We start from the raw sequence: 21,936 nt of genomic DNA, 5'->3' as shown, positions 1-21,936 counted from the left end.
AAATTTTTTTTGGCCTTCTTTTAGAACGTTATGTAGTTTCCTTTCCAGAATTTTTCCATCTGCTTGGTGTTATGTAATGACCGCAAAGCTATCTGCCAGAAGAGTGGGTGAGGTTTCAAAGTCAGACTTTATACCCCTTAGGTGAGAGCTATCTGGTGTGAGGGGAACAGGGTCATATACACAATCTAAGAGTGGTTATAACTCTTTCATCTCCAATGCTGTTGCCCAGTTTTATACTGCCAACAGCTGTTTGAAACAGAAAAATCCTTCAAACTGGTCTCCTTACAGTCCATTCTCTATTATCCTTTCACCAGTAGCAGTTACTGACATTTTAAAAAAGTAGCCAGTTACGTCACTTCCCTGATTCTATGTTTTCAGTGACTTCCCATCACATGTTATGTATATGTGAGTGTGTGTGTATATGTATCTGTCTGTCCATCCATCCATCCACCCACTTTATTGAAGTCTGACATATAAAAAGCTGTATGTATTTAATGTGTGTAACTTGATGTATGTGGAGATAAGTACATACCAATGAAACCATCACCACCTTCAATAATAGATTTATGTATTATATTCCTCCCATTCTCTTTATTATTATTTTTAAAAAATAAAGTTTTTTTTTGTAGTAGGAATACTTACCTACCTTCTTAGCAAATTTGAAGCATACACTATTATACTGCTAGCTATAGACACTATCCAGTATAGTGCAATTCTAGAACTTACCTGGAATATTTTACGCTTTACTCATCGCCTTCCCATGTCCCCAACCCCCGAGTCCCTGGTAACCACTATTGTACTTTCTGCATTTAGAATCGAGAACCATGTTCTTGCCTGGTACTTATTCACCCTCTTACTACTGTCCCCCTTGCTTTTAACTCTCAGCCAACTTGCTTGTTCTTTTAACAGACTTAGCTCACCCATGCCTGAGGACCTTTGCATTTGCTGTTCTCTGTGCTTACCGTCCACTCCCATCCATATTTTGCAAGCATCTACTGTGTTCCTGCAACTATGGCAGTAGCATTTGTGGAAATGGTTTTTCCTGATTGTGTGAATAAAAATCTTAACATGCTGAATGGGTTTTGAAGTTGTCTGACTTCCCACCATCAGTTTTTATGAGATTATGATAGAAATGATCTCTTTTTAAAAATAAGTAGCTTTGGCCTCCCTGGTGGTGCAAGCAAGGGGTTAAGCACTGCACTGTGAAGCAATCTGCAGCACTAGTTCGATCCCCGGCCAGCCAGGGAGCAACCCACATGGCCAGGCAAACTGCTCCTGTCTCGCCTGCTGTTCCTCTCAGCAGTGTATTTCCGTCAATCCGCCTGTTCTGTTCCCCATTTCTGTGGTGAATCCTCTCACCCCCTGCATCTCTGACCTGTACCCCAGTTCTTGTATGCATAACTAAATACATCTTTTCAAAAAATAAGTAGCTTGTTGAATTATTTGAGTTGTTAGACAGTTTTTGATACCGATTATTATTATGGACCTTTGTAAGTATTTTAGAAAGAAGAGAAAGAAAAGATAAAATTCAGTCTTTGTAATTACTAAGTTAATGAAATACAATCTATTTTGAATTTAGACACAAAAGATATTTTACATAGTTTTATTTCTGTAACATTTCACTGGCATACAATTCAAATAATACTCTAGTTCACATATGTTGAAAATATGATAAATTCATTCAAGAAGTTTATATTGGTATCCTGTTGGTTAAGAATTTGTGAGAACCATGCCAGATTTATAGTCTGAATTTTTTGTTTTGGAAATGGTTTTCAGGCTTAGAATGTTCTGCAGTGTCTATTTTATAATATAAATTAATTTAAAAAATAACTAAGAATATATGAGAACATTTTTTGGGAAACTTGTATGTAAATAAATGTGAGTTTTTTTCTTTTAATATTTGTAATTCAACAAATCAATTCGGGTCTTAAATATTTTGATTTTGGTCGAGTGTAAATTCTGTTTGCTGACACATAAGCTTATAATTGTTAATAGATAATTTCCATTGCCTTTTTATTACTTAAAAAAAAATTCTTGTTTTTTTACTTTTCCTTGACTTCAAGGTTTCGACCCCATCAGGATGCAGACCCTGAAAAGCCACGTGTTGCTGCTTTAATTGACAGGCTCATTGCTTTCAAAAATAATGACAATGGAGCTTGGGTCAGAGGAGGGGATGTCATTGTTCAGAATTCAGCGTGGGTATTCTCCACAAAATTATTATCTCATGGCATTGTGATGTAGTTATCTTTGAAGACTATTTTTAAAACTGAAAGTAGAGTGGTGGTTTCTGGAATCAAGTTATTATTACAAATAGAGCAACCTCTGGGGAAGCGTGTTAGAGGTCATAGACTGCAAATGTTTGCAATTGTCTCATTCCGCTGCTTTTGTTGGAAAGCTGAACTTGTCCAGTGACAGAATATTTTGATGCGGGTGAAGAGAAACTGGGAATTTAATTTCATATAATAAACATGATTTAGGTCAGAGAAATTAAAAAGATTTTGGAACTACCTGGATTTTTTCCCCTTTCTCTTGGAAACTCTTTAAAGTTTTCCTGATGTTCTTGTGCCATTCAAAACACAAGTTGTGAACTCCACCTTCATAAGTCTGTTGACTGAGGTCTTAATATGACTTGAGGCAGTCAGCATCTCCCTTTTCTCCATTTGTGTCATGTTAGGAGAAATGTGGTATGTGTTGAACTAAGATTTGGTGTGCAACTGTAGAAAAACATTTTCCTTGCATGAACATTAGTTTCTTGGCATTTCCCCATCATCTCTGACATTTATCATGCAAAAACACTGATAGTGTATTAAACTTGTAGCAATCACTTGGATATTAATGTTGAAAAATTTTGAAGAGAATCCCATTTCTAATTGTTTTTTAAAATAATTACAAAAAAATACAGCTAACATATGCTACTTACTGTGTGGCAAGCACTGTTCCAAATGATTTATAATAATTTGTATGTTAAATGCTCTCATCCTAAGAGGTAGGTTATATTATTACTTCAACTTATAGATGAGCAAACAGAGAAGTTGAGTCATTTTCACAAGGTCACATGGCAAAACTGATTTGAAAGCTTGTCCACTTCCCTGTGGAGTCTGTGCTTTTAGTTATTTTGAGGAGAAACTTTTTTTGTAGTTTTAGATGATTACTATTAGAATGATTATTATTGGAAACTTCTAGATTTCATGATAATTAAATATTGAGAGAATTATGTCATTTTACCTGATGTGGTAAATTGGAATTTTCCCTCCTATTTTCTTTTCTTACAGATTTTCAGATAATGGAATAGGATTGACCTTTGCCAGGTTAGTAATTGCTTATAAATACTTACCTGATTATTTTCAAGCTGTAAGGTAAAATAAGCCTTCATTTTATTTCTTTTTTTGGTAATAGACAAGAATGTTTTATCCTTTATTAGTATCAAAGAGAAAAATTAGCATCTACTTCCTGATGCCACTAGAGGTCTGAATTATGGATTAATTGAATTAATACCAACTTCATTGGTTATTGTTGCAATTCCACAAAAGGGTAGGTGCATATATTTTGCTTAGAAGAAAACACTTGAGCTTTACACTAAAGTTCTTAAAACTTAAGAGAAATAAGAGGAAGGGACTTCAACTTGAGAGCAGAATAACTGTTTTCTTAGAAGCAGCTCTAATTTTGCAATGATCTTTAAGAATTGAATTTTTTATGTTATGTATTTTGCTCCAAATAGTTATTCTAGTATCTAAAACATGTTTGTCATCAAATTGTTGTATCCTAGGCAGGTTTCTTCTCCCCATTTGCATATTGCTGCTTACAACAATGATGAAATAATCAGTTGTTGCTATTAAATTTCTTTATGTTTAATATGAAAACCATATATTCATTTATGAGGATAGGTTCACAATTTAAAAGCACTTTTTGAATGCTTGACAATATGTATTATAAAAAGCTTGTATCTGCTCTGAAACTTTTAGCTTTTAAAGTTACAGCTTGCCTTTATTTGAAGGTTGATTTAAATTTCCAGAGATGTGCGGTTGATTATTATTTGCATTTTATCAGTGATGGAAGCTTCCCCAGTGATGAAGGGTCCAGCCAAGAGGTCTCTGAATCCCTTTTTGTTGGGGAGAGCGGAAATTATGGCTTTCAGGGTGGCCAGAACAAGTATGTAGGCATTGGAGGAATAGACCTGAAGCCTCGGACATTACCTAGGAACAGGTAAGCATTGCTGTAGTAGTAGAATGTTAAGCAATAAATGAAAACCTAACCATTATGGAGGTTTCTGTAATAATCTTGGAATTATATGGATTAGTGGCAGCAAATTGTTCATCATCATCATTCTCATTATTGACTAATTTTTGCCATGGATTGGTCCCCACTCTGCTATTGTTACTATTAATATTGCCAATTTTCTAAGAAAGGAAACCTACCTTGTTTCTTAGGATTTTGTATAAGGTCTTTTATAAACTAGTGATTTTTGTCTTTCATTTTTGAGCCACATGAAATTGGCAAACCATAAGTGATGACATTAGGCCCTTTTCCCTCAATTTCATAAATAGCCACTGGAAAAGGAAATGACTTATTAAAAGGAATCCTAAGAAAGGAGAGTCTCAGCATGCCCAGGCTGACCTGGCCCTGACCACAGCTGTATAGCAAGGGTGTTTCTGATGCTGCAGCGGGTTGGGACTGGCTTTTGGCTTGTTTTTCTGTCATCAAAAATCACAGAATCATTAAAATAGCACTTAGCACTGGAAAAATTCTTCAGTGCTTTTAGGGAACTATTAAATCATCCAGAACTCAGTTCTGACGCGCAGTTTGGAGTTGTCCTCATTTTACTTGTGAGAAAACTAGATGGAGAAACAATAGTGTTCTAAAGGCCTTCCGCCAGAGCTAATGTCTGAACTCTTTAAGCACCAGCTCCCTTAAAGCAGACAACTACACTGCATGCACATTGGGCTAGGACAGATCAGGACATTGGGGCAAATGCACTGTTAATTTGGAGGGACTTGAGCTGCGGGTTGGGGAGAGGACTTTGCTAGCTTCTGGTCAAGGGTACTATGCTAGGCTCCTCTCCTCTGTACTGGGGGTTGGGAAATCTTGAGCATCGTTATGTGCCTAGCCCTGTGTTTGACTCCTGTTGGTCAGACCATGGCACCATTCGGAAAGAAACTGTGTGGGTTTTTAATAGCTAACACTTATTAAAAGCTGATAATGTATCAGACTCTGTTCTAAATACTTTATTATTTGCCCAGTCTCTGCAAAACCCAAGGAGGATTTTTTTTCCTTGTCCTTTTCCAATTTTATAAATGAGTAACTTATTTAAAGTAGTTGACTTGGGATTCAACCCCTGTTAGTTTGGCTTCAGCGCTGTGCTTATCACCATTAGGCTATTGCTGCCTCTTCTAATGTGGAGATTTTTGTAAAAGCCTAGATTGGGTTGGGGCTTGGGCTGCAGTATGATGGTAGCCAAGTCAAGTCCATTCTTGCTACTTTTTATTGGCCTCCTGTTTAATTACAAAATGCTTATTGCTTCTTTACTAAGAGGAATTTTTCAAAAACAAAGATTTCTCATTGGTTAGTGGATCTAGTTTTTATTTTACTGTATGTTTATAACCTTTTGTATGGAGAGGATCATTTGGGGACATAGGCTTAGAAATAAATATATCATAAAGTAAAATAAATACATCATAAAGAAATACATCATAAAGAAATAAATACATCATAAAAAATAAATACATCATAGATTTTTTTTAAAGGTTTTTTTTTTAAGATTTATTTACTTATTTTTACAAGAACCGGGGTACAGGCCAGATGCGTGAGAGTGTGAGAGGATTCACTAGAGACAGAGATGGGAACAGAACAGGCAGACTGACGAAATACACTGCTGAGGGGAGCAGCGGATGAGACAAGAGAGGTCTGCCACACCATGTGGGACCCTCGCTGGCCAGCCGGGATCAAACTGGCACTGTAGAGGCTGTGGACAGCTTCACAGCGCGGCGCTCAACCGCCTGCGCCACCAGGGGAGGCCCACAAAGGGTAGATTTTTAAGCAAAATATTTGGTTTTCCTGCTAATATATATATATACTTTTATTGTAAAATGCTGACAAGGTGTAAACTAATTAGTTGCTATAGAAATCCTCTGCAAATATCATTGCACAAATTTAATAGAGAAATTAAAGGATCCAGAATATTATGGACTGTGCACATTAATTATGGTTAATGATATATAATTAGTGGGTTAAGAAGGAGTTTGTGTTTGAACAGAAAGAAGGAAAATGAATAAAATGAATTTCTCAATCTAGTAATCCACTTTGACATAGTAAGCTGTGAGGACTTAAACTTTTCTGGTTTTATTTATTTATTTATTTTAAAAGATTTATTTATTTATGCATACAAGAGTTGGGGTACAGGCCAGAGATGCAGGGGGTGAGAGGATCCACCAGAGACAGAGTGGGAAAGGCAAACTGACGAAATATACTGCTGAGGGGAGCAGCGGGCGGCAGGAGAGGTCTGCACACCATGTGGGACCCTCGCCAGCGGCTGGGGCGGGGGATCAAACCGGCACTGCAGAGGCTGCGGGCAGCCTTGCAGCCCAGTGCTCAACCGCTGCGCCACCGGGGAGGCCCAAACTTTTCTGATTTTAAATATAACGTTAAATCTTATTACTATCATTTAATGACTTGAAAGGAGGTTCTCTTTTATCAGATTTGTCTTTCGCTTTCATGCTAGAGATTTTAGAACTTAAACTAAAGTATATGAGATAATAAATAAAAGGTCTTAATGGAGTAGATTCAAAAAAGCCAAAATCACCTTTTCAGAGAAGCTTCCTTTGTCCCAAATAGCACATCTCCCCATCCAACTATTGTGTTACTGTATCTTATTGTCTCCATAGCACTTATTATGTGAAATTATCCTTTGTTTATGTTTGCCTTTCCATCTGTATCTTGTTTGATCAGGATCTTGTCTTGGTTACCTCTGCATGTTAATTTTGTGCTTAGTGCCTACAGGATATCCACAAGTATCCATAAAACAAGTATGCAGGTCAAGTGCTGTTCAGGATATAGGCCCATATGCATTAAATCTTGTATCTCAACAGGACATTCCCAATTAGAGGCTTTCAGATATACGATGGGCCCATTCATCTCAGCAGGTGCACTTTCAAAAAATATGTGCCAACTTCAGATAGGTATACCAGTGCTATTGGCTTCCTCATGAAGAATCCCTGGCAGATAACTCCCAGGAATAACATCTCCCTTGTGAAGTTTGGTCCACAGGTACGTATGTTCTAATGGTTTCTCTATGGAAGCTATGATAGGAGAAGGAAGGATAGCACACTCCCAAAGATAACACAAAGGATTTGCATGGAGTCTTTATTACTGGGAGGAGAAATACATGCGAAAGCGACTCCTAACTCTATGCACTCTGTCCCATTGACTTCAATGTGAAAACAGATGTCCCATGTGTCTTTGGGGGGTATTTTTGACATTCAAGTAATATCATGAAAGGGAAAATCACTTAAAGTGATAATGTGGGGGTTGTAGTGTCCTAAGAATAGAGGACATAGAATTTGTGGAGATTTAGCGTCATGGATTCTGTCTGGTATTTTACTTGTCTGGGACTTGTTCTTCTGGGGAAAAGAGGATGAAAGGTTGAGAAAGAAGAGAAATACTTGGGGTGTATGATACCAATTAGATTATTTCTAATATGTGAACTATTAGAAGATTTTTATGAGGATCGCAAATAAGACTTGAAAATACTAGTTTACAATGCAGAACCCACCATAATGGTTTTGGCAGTTTCATTAGTTCCCCCTGATCTTGACATTCGAGGACAATCTGTTCACATACCCCAGCCTTGCCCGTCCCAAGATGTCAGTGGAGTAGAGAGGCTGAGTCTCAGACATCTCACTCCTCAGGTCTCAGGCAGCCGCTGTGGGAAAGTGACGCATAGTTCTTTCATTCACATACACACACAAACTTTGTGTTTGCCCAGCTTAAAACATGGAATTGAACATGGAATTGTTTAAAACATGGAATTGTTTGCCAAAGTCTGTATCTGGTTTTCTAGAATACCCAGGGCATAGAACAGAGATGTGGGTGCAAAGTGAGATGTCGATACTTAGTTGGCTGGTTCTCTTTCAGGCTACGGGCTCCAAGGGAAGGGGAAGACTTCACAGGCAGATAACTTCCCTTTTAAGTAAATAGGGTGGGTCTCAGTTCAGCTCTTCAGTGTGGGTGCTGGCTGTTCACTTACTGCCTATATGGACCTCCCCTGGTGTAGAGTTTAGTGACCACTGACATGGTCAACTAAGAAACAGATGTTGCAACTGTCAGATGTTGCATTTGTTATTGAGTCCTGGAGTTGGAACAGCAAAGAGAATTCGTGCCACTGAAGTCTAGAGTTCCATCAGCCTGGACTTGTCTATGGGGTGATGTTGTGGAAATAGTTTGTAAAGGGTCCAGCTTGCAAAATTTATTCTGCCTGAAAAGGTGGAAATTATGCACTAACCTTCTTTTAGATTTAATCATGGGGCACAAGGGCAAAGAGAGAAGAATCTACAACAAAGAACCTAGAACCACTTGTCCTAGATACCATCGTCTTTTCATTGATTGCTCATCATTGGATGTTCAGTGCCAAGTGCATAAAAGCATTGAGAGGTGCTTCTGTGTCACTTGAGGCATATTAGCAACATGTCACTAGTAAGTAACAGCTAAAGCCCGAAAAGTGTCACCTGCAGCCTATGTTGCAGCTGCCAGCTCTGTTCACTACAGGCTTGGAATTAACTCTACCTAATATGAAAAGTACTGAGCCGGGCTGGTCTGTCTTGAGAGAAAGTAACACACTTTCAACAGATACTGGTGAGCTCAATGGTGACTATGCCGCACAAATTCTTTTGAACCATACTTATTTTTTGGTGAGGGGAGTCATGTGAACAAATAATGAAAGCATTTGAAGTGAAATATAATGATTAGCAATGAAGATAGAGATTGTGATAATAGATTTTTTTTATTTGAGTTAGAATTTGCATGAAGGGAAAAGCACAGATCTTAAACGCAAAATTTATATTTTTTAACAAGTATGTCTGACTGCATAGTTTTTCTTCCCATAACAGTTCTGATTTCACCCCTTAACTGTTGTGATTTCATCATAGTTTGTTTTGACAGGAGAATAGCAGTTTTTTAGGTAGAAAAAAGTCAAAAATTAAATTTAATATTTGCCACTTGAACTCACAAGGCTTTGAGGATGTTTTTTTTCCCCTAAACATGTCAGAGCTAATTGGAAATCCCTACTGACTTGGCACTGCAGTTGACACCTTTGCACTGTGACTCAGCACTTAACCTTAAAGCAGTGGAGGTGTGATGAGACCCTTGGAGGGATGCCAGCTGAGCTGGCAGGAACCCTTCTCACCTGGTGATGACCCTGTTCTTCACTGCTCTCAGGTGTCTCTGAATGTCTTCTTTGGAAAGCCTGGCCCCTGGTTTGAAGATTGTGAGCTGGATGGTGATAAAAACTCCATATTCCATGATGTTGATGGCTCTGTGACAGGATACAAGGATGCTTATGTGGGAAGAATTGACAACTACCTGATCCGCCATCCAAACTGCGTGAACATGACCAAATGGAACGCAGTGATCTGTAGCGGGAACTATGCCCAGGTAGGCTGAAGGGCACTGTGCGGCCGATCTCACCAGCAGCTGACAGCACTGCTTCTGGAGGAGTGCTCTTCCCTCCTTGGTGTGATTGACACTTCACAAAGCATGATTTTGCTCTAAGAAAAAAATTTCATTAGGAATCATGCCTCATAGAATTTTATTTAAAGCTCACCTGCTCTAAAACAATTTGGCAAGTAGCGAAATGAGCTCAGAGAGGTGAGGTGCTTTGCTGTTGGTTAAATAAAGAAACTGTATTTCTTAAGCCAGTTATTTTTTGTTGTTGGTTTGCCCTGCAACAACTGTGTCCTCCAGAGGGAATTTTATTCTTTGTTCTCAGGGTCATTATTTCTACTGTATTAGAACATCTATTTTTTGAGGCAGAATATCAACATGTCACATGAAAAATGAGGTGTTTCGGAGCCAGAGCTAGGAGTTAGAAATAAGTGGAAAGGGAAGGAGCCCTAGGAAAGTCTTGGAATTACAGCTGACCCTTGAACAACACAGGTTTGAACTGGCCACTTACATGCAATGTTCACGATTCAATCAACAGGGAGTGTCAGTTAAATTTGTGGATAAGGAACCTGTGAATTGATGTGCGTATAGAGGGTGATTTATATAAGGGACTTGAGCATCTGCAGATTTGGGCTATGGGAGTGCAGGTCCTAAAACCAGTTCTCCATGGGGATCAAGGGAATGTTGTAAAATTTGGGGGGAATTCAGAAGTTAATATTTGGATTTTCAATTGTGTGGAGTCCAGTACTCCAACCCCTGCATTGTTAAATGATATATTATTAAGTAATACCTATGATTAGGAAACACCCCTTTGAAATATTAGGCTAGTGTGCACTTCTAACTTAAAGCCCAGCATCAGAGGATGAGCTAATTTGGGAGGGTGTATGCTAAAAGCACACACTCTGGAGCCAGATGGCCTGCATTTTCTTAAATGATTGGGCAAATTCATTAGCTATTTAGTCTCCATGCACAAGGGTAATAATAATTCCTTTCATAGAAGGTTGTTGTGAAGATAGAATGCATAAATATATGTAAAGCATATAGGGTGTGGCTTGTAGTGATGTGCTTGCTGCAGTGAATAGTATTTGAGGAAGAGGGCATTAGGTTGTAGAGTTGATTTTAATAGCTGGACATATTTGAATGGATAGAAGAGATTGCAAAATGGAGGTACCAGTCCCCCCATTTTTTTGCTATAATTTGGGGAAGAACCAGAGACCTTCCCAGGGGAGCTGCAGTTGCATAGTCCCAAAGGGATGGAAGCAGACTCTTTGCTGATTTGCTGCTGATTGCTCTTACTTGTCGGGTGGCTTCTCCTGGAGGATGGGTTCTGTGATGTAGCCCCTCTGCTGAGCTTTGCCTGCCACACAGGAGGGCTCTTGCTTTTCTACTCTTTGAGCCCCCTAAGGTGTGTGTGTGGCTTCTGCCCCCAGCCTTCTCTAGCGGGGCCCCTTGAAGCAGAGTGCTTCGTCGCTTGCCTGACTTTGAATCATGACTGTTAAAGAATGATTTCATTCTGAAATTTAAAAAATCTTTAAAAAGATTGTTATCAATAGACAAAATACAGGCATAAGAGGGATGCTGATTGAAGCGCTATTCTGATTGATTTCAATGAATTACCAGCTTCTTTATTGTGGAATTTCTCTTTCCCGAGAATAATAAAGAGCAATACTTATCTGAGTTCTGGGAGAGAAAAGGGTGAAGAATTAACTACAGTAAAATAAAAAAGAAATGTAATTTCCCTTTTTCCATTTATTTTATCCTTCATCAGAATTGCCCCTTAAAATTATATTGACCTATTCATACCTAGGAATCTACAGAAATTCTAGAATTAAAATGAACAATAATGTTTCAAAGTAATATTTCTTCAATAAAAAAAGAACGAAAAGTTGTTAGTCCTTTTGTAGCTACATCTGTGGCTGAATTTCTAGCTACTTGTATGCAGAGGGTTGTGTCTAAAAGCGGTTGGTGCTCACTAGTAAAACTTTATTTTTCTAAAGTTACTATAACTGGGTCTATAAACTTTTTGGATTTCTAATGTCTTTGAGCATGTGAACCTGATCCTTCTAGCTTACAAGACAGAGTAGCACTTCTCTTTTTCTTGGAAATAAAGAAAGAAAGAAGTTGAGCTGGAAAATGAGGACTACAGATCTAAAATTGTCTCCTGAAAATTTAAATTTTGGGCTAGGAGCCCAGGTATACTTAGAAATAATGTATAATATTATGCACAAGAATATATTTTTAGATAAAAGAGAGACACAACTGGATCACTAGATAGGATAATCATTACTTAGCTTTTTGTAAAGGTATCTTAATGGAATGTCTGCTCTTTGTTGACCCAGGGGATAAAGGTGCTCAGAAAGAAAGGTGGTAGCATAAGGATCACTAAGGTTACATGTGCCACCTCATGTCTTCAGACGCAGGAGAAAGCAAGATCTGGATCTGTGTATGTGTGTGTGTGTGTGAACTATAGATGCAGTATAATAATAATATATATTAAGTATATATTTTAATGAAGGTTATTAGTAGTTCTAAAGTATTTTTTTCTATTTTAAATCTATAAAATTTTCTATTTTAAATCTTCATAGGAAGAATTACATTGCAATAGTCAAGGGTATATAAGAGTTAAGATTTTTTGATTCAAAGAACATGTAATTGAGTAATCAATATATGAGTAAAGCTGTAGAAATGACAAAAAGAAAAAATGGAGAGAAGTATTATGGATTAAATGTCAGTATTCTGCAAATGTTTTAACACATCTGAAGAATTCTACTAGGGATACTGATATATTTTAGGAAATTGTTCTGAGGTTTATTCTTTGGAAGATGCAATTGGGGAAGGTTGTGTTTTGGTTCAAATGCCATTAGAATAAATCAGAACTTTCAAATTTGTTCCAGTTTAATATGTTTTTTCCAGTTTTTGCAGAGCACTTTATAACTTTTTTTTTTGGAATGGGTGAAAAATGACTTCTTGGACTAATGTAGTTCATGGAAAATTGAAAGCAAAGCTCTTAGATATTTAAATTTTCCATTTCTTGGTTTAGAGAAAAGTCTCATTTGACTCAAGGGTATCAGATTTCACAGTCATTTACTAATTTTTTATACATATATTCTTTAAATTGAGGGGTTTCTGTGACATGCTATATGAACCGCAACAGTTTTATATTCTGGTGAATAAGCTGGCTTGTTATGATGGAAGAGATGATGAAGACCTTGGCTAGCAGAATGCATGGCCTGTATTTTTTACCATTTCAATAAGCAGGCTTCCTTGTAAGTACAGCTTCGGATAAAGTTGGCCACCCCTCATTTAGTCTGGCACAAATCACAAAATCTCTCTTTTGGAAGTAAAGACACTTAGCTTTGTGCTGGAAATGCTTGCTGAGCTCTTTAAATTTTCATTCTCTTCCCTTTGATTTCTAATCCCCTTCATTTCTGAAGGTCTACGTGCAGACATGGAGCACTCAGAATCTCTCTATGACTATCACACGAGACGAGTATCCATCCAACCCCATGGTACTCCGGGGCATTAATCAGAAGGCTGCCTTCCCACAGTACCAGCCTGTGATAATGCTGGAGAAGGGCTACACCATCCACTGGAATGGCCCAGCACCACGGACTGCTTTTTTATACCTCATAAACTTTGATAAGTATGTTTCTATTACTGTTATTCCACAGTTAAGCAAGTAGTAATTTAGTGGAGAAAAACAATAATATATCTCCTTTGTAGCAGGTGGGGAATGCCAATTTCATGTACTGTGCTGGTGGGGATGCTGTATATTTAATGTCGATGGGATTAAGATATTACACAAATTGAATTTTGTCATTTTAAAAGCATTTCTTTTTCTCTGTGGTCAAGGTATTATGTGCAAAAAGCCACTTAACAATAGGGTATTTTTTCTTTGGTCCTCTGTAGCCTTTATTAAGTTGAGGTTGAGGTATGTCCCATCTGTTCACTCTTTATTTTTTACATCATTGTTCAAACAATAGGTTTTAGTGTGGTCTTCAGATTACTTTAATTCCCCATAGCCTGGATGGGTTGGGTTTGTCTGGTATTCTAATTGAGCACTTGGTTACCTGAGAAATTATAAGATTTTTGAGGACAGGTTTAGACTAGATAGATGAGAATGGTGTGCTTGATTAGTAGTGTCTGCTATGGGCAAGAATTGTGTCATGAGTGCCAGGTATTTGTCACCTCTGCCTGGAAATGTCTTCTGTCCTTTCTTGATGTCTCAGTTGTTTGTCCTACAATATCACTTTCAGTCAAAGGCTCTATGTTTACATAAATTTGTACAAGTGTTAATTGTGTGCAAGTTGATAGAAAGATAAAGGAGAAAAGTGCTAGCCCTAGGAGCTCACAGTTTACAGATAGGAGGAAAAAAAAAACTCAAGTCACAATACTATTTTTTTAATGGACAAATGGTAGAGCAACTAATTTTCCTAAGGGCCTTGTGCCAGGCTACATGAGAAAATGAAATGGATTCAGTGATCAGACTTATCACAAAATAGCAACTCTGCGCCCCAGCAGTAGAGATGGGAAAGATTTGCTTGTGCTCAGGGAAGATGGATTCAATGTGATGGGAGCACTGGGTGCATCGGGGAGGTGGCAGAAAAAGTAAGCCAATCACATGATGGTTAATCTTTGGGGCTCCATGAAACTGCACAGACATGGATCTGAAAAATTTAAATAACTTGTTGAACTGACAGCTCATGAAACTGACTTGTCAGAATGTTCTTAAAACACTCAACTGAAATTAACAGAGGTGGGCATTGAACATGTAGGAATTCTGCTCTAAGAAGGTTATTTCCAACGTGGGTGAAGTTCACAGTAGATGTCCTTATTCTGAGATGTTAGGTCTCTGGCTCTAGACTGAACCATTGCTGTTTTCACAGTAACACTTGCTGCTCTCCTCTCAGCCCTTGCTGGAGAATCCCAACCCATCTGTTGAGTCAACTGACCCAGAACTCACGGGACTCCTCAATTCTTTCCCCTCATATACCTATCCCATCAGCAAACGAACCCTGTTGGTTCTATCTCCCTAATGTCATTCAGTCTCTCTACTTGTACCCACTTTCACTGCTTCTGTGACTGAGATCAGGCCACCATTCTGCCTTGCTTGGAGCACAACAGTGGCCTCCTACTCAGCCTCCCCACTGCCGCGGACCAGCACAGCAGTAGACAGTAGACGATGAGGCCACCTCAGGGTTGAGAGAAGCGTGCAGGGTGGTCAGGGCGTCGGCGAAAGAAGTGACAAACAGACACACTTCAAGAGTGAAAATCTGAGTGTAATTTTCTTTGAGTTTGTGACCAGTATATATATGTTTTCCAAAAGCACAGGAATGAATATCAAAGAAATTAGCTTGCTCATGGGCTCAGTCTATCACCATCAGGGAGGTGATCTACATAACAAACAATGACCATTATAGAAGAAAGGAGGAAGTTTAGAAAGACAGATAAGGGATTAAAGTTTGTAGTTCTAGAAAGATGGAAAAGATTTTTAGCATTCTTGTAGTGGTTCTTGGTGGTCGTTATCTTTTGATAAGCTTCTGCCTTTTCAGGGCACTTCCTCTGCTTCAGGCTGTTTCCCCCCCCCCCCCCCCCCCCCCCCGCGCGCGGTCCTAAAGATCACTGCGGGGGGAGGTGCAGCAGGTAGGGTTTTGCTGTTCTTCCCCTGCGTGCTGGTTGCCCAGCCGGACCTAGGGCCGGTTAGCCCTAAAGGTCACTGCAGGGGGAGGTGCAGCACCCCACCTCTAGTCTTTAATCCACGTTGTGTTCATGATGAGGTTTCTGAAAGTTCAGTTTGATATTATTATTCCCACCTGTGAGCTGCAGAGAAGTCAAGGGAAGAAACCAGTGAATATTCAAGAGAACAGAGGAGAAATGCTAAAGAATGAGTGAAAATAGTTATATCTGGCAGCTTAGGGATTTGAGGTGAAATGTCACAGCCAAATGGTGTGCAAAGTTCTATAAATACCTTGCATGACTTTTGAAAAATTACTGAACAAGTGAAAATACTTTTAAGTGAAAAAATATTGCACCCAGAAGTTTCAAAAATCTACATGGGCCTGAAATTCTGTCAAACTTTCCTTGTTTAACTAGCTAAAAGTTTGTAAAAAATTACATCATGGGTAGAGGCAAAAGGAAGAGATGAACAATTTTTGTTTTCAAATTCAATTTAATTATAGAGGAGACATAGATTTTGTCATAGTGCCATGTTTGAAAATAACATTTTAGGAGTTATTTTCTTCTAAAGTGCATTTTAGAAGCTGTACTTACTTGTCAAACAAAATAAAAAAAATACAGAAAAGCATGAAAAAGATTGGAATAATCTGTGTTTCTTTCAGTCAAAGTGAGGCATTGTAAACATTTGTAATGTTTTCCTGTCTCTCCACCCTCAAGGGTTTTCTGAGCATTAGATACACCAAAATTTGTTTAACTGCTTCCTTTCCCTGCACACATTTAGGCGGTTTTTTCTCCTGCCCTCCCTTTTACTATTATAAATGGTGCACTACATAAAATTCTTATATATTTTTGGTCTGCATTTCCAATTCTTTAGTGGGATTGCTAAGTGAAACATGTGGGAACAATTTTAAGTCCTTTTTACATATTGTTTAAAAATTTCCCTTTGTGATAAGAAGTTCTGGCAGTGGGTAGTAGTGATGGTTGCAAAACCTTGTACACATAGTAGGTGCCACTGAAATGTAGTGAAAAATGGCTAACATGGTAAATTTTGTAGTGGATGTTTAATTCATAATTTAAAAGCCACCCCAAAACTCGAGTGATAAACAGCAGAGATATTTTTGGGCCTCCCCTGGTGGCGCAGCAGTTGAGCGCTGGGCTGCGAGGCTGCCCACAGCCTCTGCAGCGCCGGTTCATGCCTCAGCTGCCGGCGAGGGTCCCACAGGAAAAAAAAAAAAAAAAAAAAAAAAAAAAAGCAGAGATATTTTTAATGGTTTTCTAAAAGTTTTAATTTTTTTTTAAAGATTTATTTATTTATGCATGCATGCATACAAGCAAGCACTGGGTACAGTCAGAAGCGTGGGAGGGTTAGAGAATTCACCAGAGCGGGGAACAGAGCAGGCAGACTGACAAAGTACACTGCTGAGGGGAGCAGCGGGCGCGGCAAGAGAAGTCTGTGCGCCATGTGGGACCCTTGCCAGCGGCCGGGGATCGAACCGGTGCTGCAGAGGATCGAACCGGTGCTGCAGAGGCTGCGGGCAGCTTCGCAACCCAGCGCTCAACCGCTGAGCCACCAGGGGAGACCATAAAAGTTTCAATTTTTAATCTAAGGGCAACAGATAAGAAAAAAACTATGGCAATTGGGTAAAACGCATCAAAACTTTCAAAAAATGCATATACCATTATAACCAGCAATTTTGCTACTAAGAAATTAATCTTAGTATACTTACAGAAGATAAAAATATTTTCATGCACAAAAAATTCTTTGGAGCAGTTTTACCAGTGTGCATTTTATTATCAAGCTTAGTGTTTCTTCAGTCTGAGTACATACACACCTAACCATTTTCACTTAATTTTATTATTCATTTGCAGTATCTTAAGTGCACTTTGTATAACTTCTGTTCACATGCCCTGAAGTCCTTTGGAAACCAAGAAATTTTTGTAAGCCATATTATTATGGCAAATAGATTGATGAGAAAATTGTGGTTAACACATAAAGGTGAATGATTCCTTAGTCTATCAGGGTGTAGGATTTCCATTGTAAGCAATTGAATACACTGCAGAAATTTAAAGAGAAGAAGACACACTAAAATTTATATATGCTATAATAAGAGATTTGGGCTAAAATGTGAATTAATTTTTTATTGTCTCTGTCATAGGAATGACTGGATTCGTGTTGGCCTCTGCTATCCATCCAACACAAGTTTTCAGGTGACCTTTGGATTTCTGCAGCGACAGAATGGCTCATTATCCAAAATGGAAGACTATGAGCCAGTGAATTCATTAGAAGAGCTACAGAGGAAGCAGTCTGAGAGGAAATTCTATTTTGACACCAACACAGGGTAATTTAATGTAACCAGTGAATGAGGATTATTGCTATTTTTCTTTAATGGTGAAATTACTAGTTCTTCAGCAGAGCTAAGAATAGGCTATGATGTGACTGCTGTTTAGAAAAGCAGCTGATGTGGGTAATTCTCTGCTCATCGCTATTGGAGGTTTGGAGCAGAACTGGAATGACTCGTAATTATAGCTGGCAGTGGGATTCGAGTGAAGATGTTTGCCATATACCTATTAAGGCAATTTAAAGAAAAAATTATCCTTGTCAATAAAGAACTGCCAGTAGGCCCAATTGGAAATTAAAATAATTTTTTCCATAACTCTTACGATGATTATTTACATGTGATGGCGTTGCTATTTCAGTGAAAGTTCAAATTTCTTATGCTTTAAAGCTATTTCTCAAGTTGACCTAGAGCTTTTAAAAATCACTGTATAGGGCCTCCCCGGTGGCGCAGCGGTTGAGCACTGGGCTGTGAAGCTGCCTGCAGCCTCTGCAGCACTGGTTCGATCCCCGGCCACTAGCGAGGGTCCCACATGGCGCGCAGACCTCTCCTGCTGCTCCCACTGCTCCCCTCAGTAGTGTGCTTCGTCGGTCTGCCTGTTCTGCTCCCTGCTCTGGCTCTGGTGAATTCTCTCACCCTCCCATGCTCTGACTGTACCCAGTGCTTGTATAAATAAATAAATAAATCTTTAAAAAAATAAATCACTGTATAACCTTGGCATATTTGCTTTCAACTTTATCTAGGCTGCATCTTTACACCTTTAATGCTAATCCTGTTCACCCAGGGTCCTGTTGGCTTTGTCTGCTTTTATCCTGTTACAGTCTCAGCCTTTGGGTTATGGTAGGCTCGATCTCCTGTATTATTCCAACAAACAGCATGCGCCTTCATTATCCACTCCTTAAGCCGATATTCCCACTACATGCCATTGCCTAAGTCCTGTAAAGATACTAATGTAAATTAGACATGTTTCTTCTGCAAACTCATGGTCCATTGAAGGATATGGGCATGTAAAGCAAGTCATTAGACAGTGAAAGATATACATGCCATAAATCCTGTAGTGTAACCTTCAGTGTGCCTTTTGTGGTAACCCAGAAATTCAGCTGAGGGAACCAGTGACATCCCAAGGGGGTGACACTGGACCTAACTCCTGAGGAATGAGCAAGAGGAGGTGGAAAAAGAGGTGGGCAAGGTGTCCCAAGAGCAGTGTGGATAGCTGCATGGAGGCATGGAAAAACATGGCATGGCATGTTTGGGGTAAACAAAAAGTTCAGACTGGGGAGAAGGGTGGCAGAATTGATGGGGGAATAAAGTTGGGCTTCCTTTATGTTAGCCTTTGAATAAAATGCAACTCTCTTGCCTTTCCAGAACCCTGTAGTGGCTTAAATCTTGATGTGTTCATTTTTTTCAATCATTTTTGTCTCTGATTTTCAACTTCTAATTGACTTCCTTTATATCACCTACCTCAACCTTTAATCTTTCGGTGACAGAACCTTTCACATTTTCAGTTGCTTTTCCACAAAAAATTGGAAACACCCAAATTTGTAAGGACAGTCTGGCAATCACAAATTAATGATTAACTGTGTAAAATATGGGAAATTTGTTTTCATCTGGGCCCCTTCAGAATGCCTCAGTCTTTGAGGTTGTTTCTTTTTAATTCTCTCTATTTTGACAATGTAATTATGTATCAAACGACCCATCTTCATGAGGTCACTCTCGTTCCTTATGTATATATGACGGATATACTGGATGTGGAGACGATGACTGATTTTTACCTCATAATTGCAACTTTGCATTTGTGTGAATTCTTGATCTCCAGGAATCAATCACATTTGATCAAGTCCTTTAAAATCTTGACTTTCTTTGGTTTAGAAGAGCTAGGTTTGCTGACAGATGTTGGATGGCTGCCTGGAAGTTACTTCTCTGTTCATCTTGGCAGTAGGAGGATAATTCAGAATGGGTGGGACTGTTCATTTTGCTTGATTTTGGCCAAAGCACAAACAGAAGGACCCCAGCCCCATCTGCTCTTAGCAAACATCACAGCAATTGATTTCAGACCATATCTTGGCCTTACATGAACAAGCCATATTTAGTGTTTTTATTGTTCCAGTTTTGTGCCTTAAACCAAAATGCTTTATTAAAAAAAAGGAATAAGCCACACTAATTTACCAAATCCTAAATTCAACACAAATAAGAAGTTTTCCAAGAAATTTTTGAGCCAACTCAAATTCCATTCTCCCAAAATACCTATTGAGCTAATTCAAACCAGAAATGATTTTTGATATCTTCCAGAATGACTGAATCAGAGTATTAAGATATTTTCTAACGTGATATTTGCATTTGGCTTAGGAATCTAAGAGGCTAGAAAGGGAAAGAAGAATGACATTATTAGTTTTGTAATTTTATGTTTTCTTTAAAGGAAAAGTGACTTTTCCTTTAAAGAAAAGGGAGGAATGTCTCCTTTTGGCCATGTGTTGATCTGAGGAATTTTTGTGTGTTGGAGAGTCAGTCTTTAACACCCCATGGGTTGGTTTCTGTTTTGTGCAGGTTGCTGTTTTTGTATCTCAAAGCCAAAAGCCACAGGGATGGCCACAGTTACTGCTCATCTCAGGGATGCGAAAGAGTCAAGATCCAGGCAGTAACAGACTCAAAAAACATCAGTAACTGCATGGCTAGAGCATATCCCCAGTATTACAGAAAGCCCTCCGCGCTCAAAGCAATGCCTTCCATGCTTAAAGGGCCCTGCCAAGGTTGTGGGACCCATCAGGTAAGTTGGGCTGGGACTGAAAGAATCAAAAGGTTTCTTCAATTTGGTGCATTTTTCCTTCAATTGTCTGTTTGCCTGTTTCTCCTGAATTTTATCCTGCTTTAAAGAAGCAAACTAGTCCAACTTTATAATAAAAGAAACTTCCCTTGTGATACATCAGCAGAAGATGACTGTGGATTTACTGATCTTCATCTTTTATTTCTTGGATATGATTCTTTTATAAAAGTGCTGTCTGGTTTTCATGTCAGTGATACAGAAAAATAATTTGTTTTATTGGGAGTGTGAAACTTCTACAAAATACACCTCGTGAAAAAAATTACTGCCTTTTTCTTAAATTAGAAAGGCTTTCTTAATCTTGTAAAATGTGCTGTTAATATTTGCTTATATATAAAAGTATAGACTGACTTTGGCTAGAAATGAAATGCTCCTACATATTCTTAATTAGATGGTCTCTGGATTTTGAGCAAACATGACAATGAAAGTAAATCCAGAATATAAGCTAAAATCTGGCGTGGAGTTCAGAGGAAGTCAGACTAATTCCAAGTGAAAAAGAAGTACAGAGCTAATACCACCCTAATTAATAGCTATACAAACAAATACAGGTTAAAGGAAATGGTTCTCAAAGTCGGTCCCCAGACCAGCAGTATCAGCATCAGCATCACTTGGGAACTGTGAGAAATCCAAATTGCTGGGTCCCACTCCAAGTCCTTACTGAATCAAGAACTCTGGAGCTGGGCCCAGGAGCCTATGCTTTAACAAGCCCATGTGATTCTGATGTATGTTCACATTTGAGTTTCACTGGACTAGAAGATTTTTCAACAGCAAGAATTGTCACAAAAGTGCACACTGTGGATTAATATAGAGAAAACTTCTAAATCTCTTTCCATTTCTTTTCATTCAGAGTGATTTGAGGGAAAAAAGTCAACTACATCAGGTTTTTATTTCTAATTTTCCTCATTAGTTTCCATTCATCAGTGGCAATAAATGCATGGAGAGGAAGATGGAATCCTATTTCCTGTGATGATGTGTCTTAAGTGTTTTTTCAGTGGCAACTCACTGTCACAGTCTTGGATTCTAGCCCCATACCCCTTCTATTCTCCAATTAACTAAAACTAAGAAACTAACAGACCATCAGTATGAAGTTTATAGGGTTACATGCCTGTCTGTGTAGTATTTTGATTGTTTAGGTGACATTTTGAAATAATCTCTGCAGGGGAGTAAATCCTCCAGCTTAATTCACAAGCTGAATTTGTTAAGGAAGTCCTTCATTGCTAAAAAGATTTTATGCAATTTATGATAAGAATTCTAATAAATATTACAATTTATAAAGTGATCTAGCCATTGGTGATAGAACTATCTTGTAAATAAATTAATGCATTGCTTAGCAGTCTTTATTTTTGATTGAAATTGATCAGTTTTTCTGCTTGAAAATTAGTCAGAGTTAGCATTTCAAAAATGTACCGATTATTGACTTTGTGCAGTGGCAAAATATTTGAAGCCTCTGGGAAG

The 21,936-nt window shown here is 38.5% G+C and overlaps 1 protein-coding gene across 2 annotated transcripts in view; it reads left to right on the top strand.

Annotated features, from left to right (window-relative positions):
• The window catches only part of CEMIP2 (cell migration inducing hyaluronidase 2), a 72,164-nt gene that overhangs the window by 44,435 nt on the left and 5,793 nt on the right, over positions 1 to 21,936 (top strand). For both annotated transcript variants that reach the window (XM_054689798.1, XM_037494976.2), the window contains exons 13-20: positions 2,064 to 2,195; positions 3,273 to 3,308; positions 4,048 to 4,203; positions 7,083 to 7,260; positions 9,427 to 9,642; positions 13,086 to 13,294; positions 17,484 to 17,666; positions 20,208 to 20,427. In XM_054689798.1, coding sequence (XP_054545773.1) covers positions 2,064 to 2,195; positions 3,273 to 3,308; positions 4,048 to 4,203; positions 7,083 to 7,260; positions 9,427 to 9,642; positions 13,086 to 13,294; positions 17,484 to 17,666; positions 20,208 to 20,427 — 1,330 coding nt within the window. The remainder of the gene's footprint in view (positions 1 to 2,063; positions 2,196 to 3,272; positions 3,309 to 4,047; positions 4,204 to 7,082; positions 7,261 to 9,426; positions 9,643 to 13,085; positions 13,295 to 17,483; positions 17,667 to 20,207; positions 20,428 to 21,936) is intronic.

This window comes from Talpa occidentalis, unplaced genomic scaffold (genome assembly GCF_014898055.3).
Source record: "Talpa occidentalis isolate TD23 unplaced genomic scaffold, MPIMG_talOcc4v2.1 talOcc4.7, whole genome shotgun sequence".
Lineage (NCBI taxonomy): Eukaryota > Metazoa > Chordata > Mammalia > Eulipotyphla > Talpidae > Talpa > Talpa occidentalis.
This window is presented reverse-complemented; position numbering and strand designations above follow the sequence as displayed.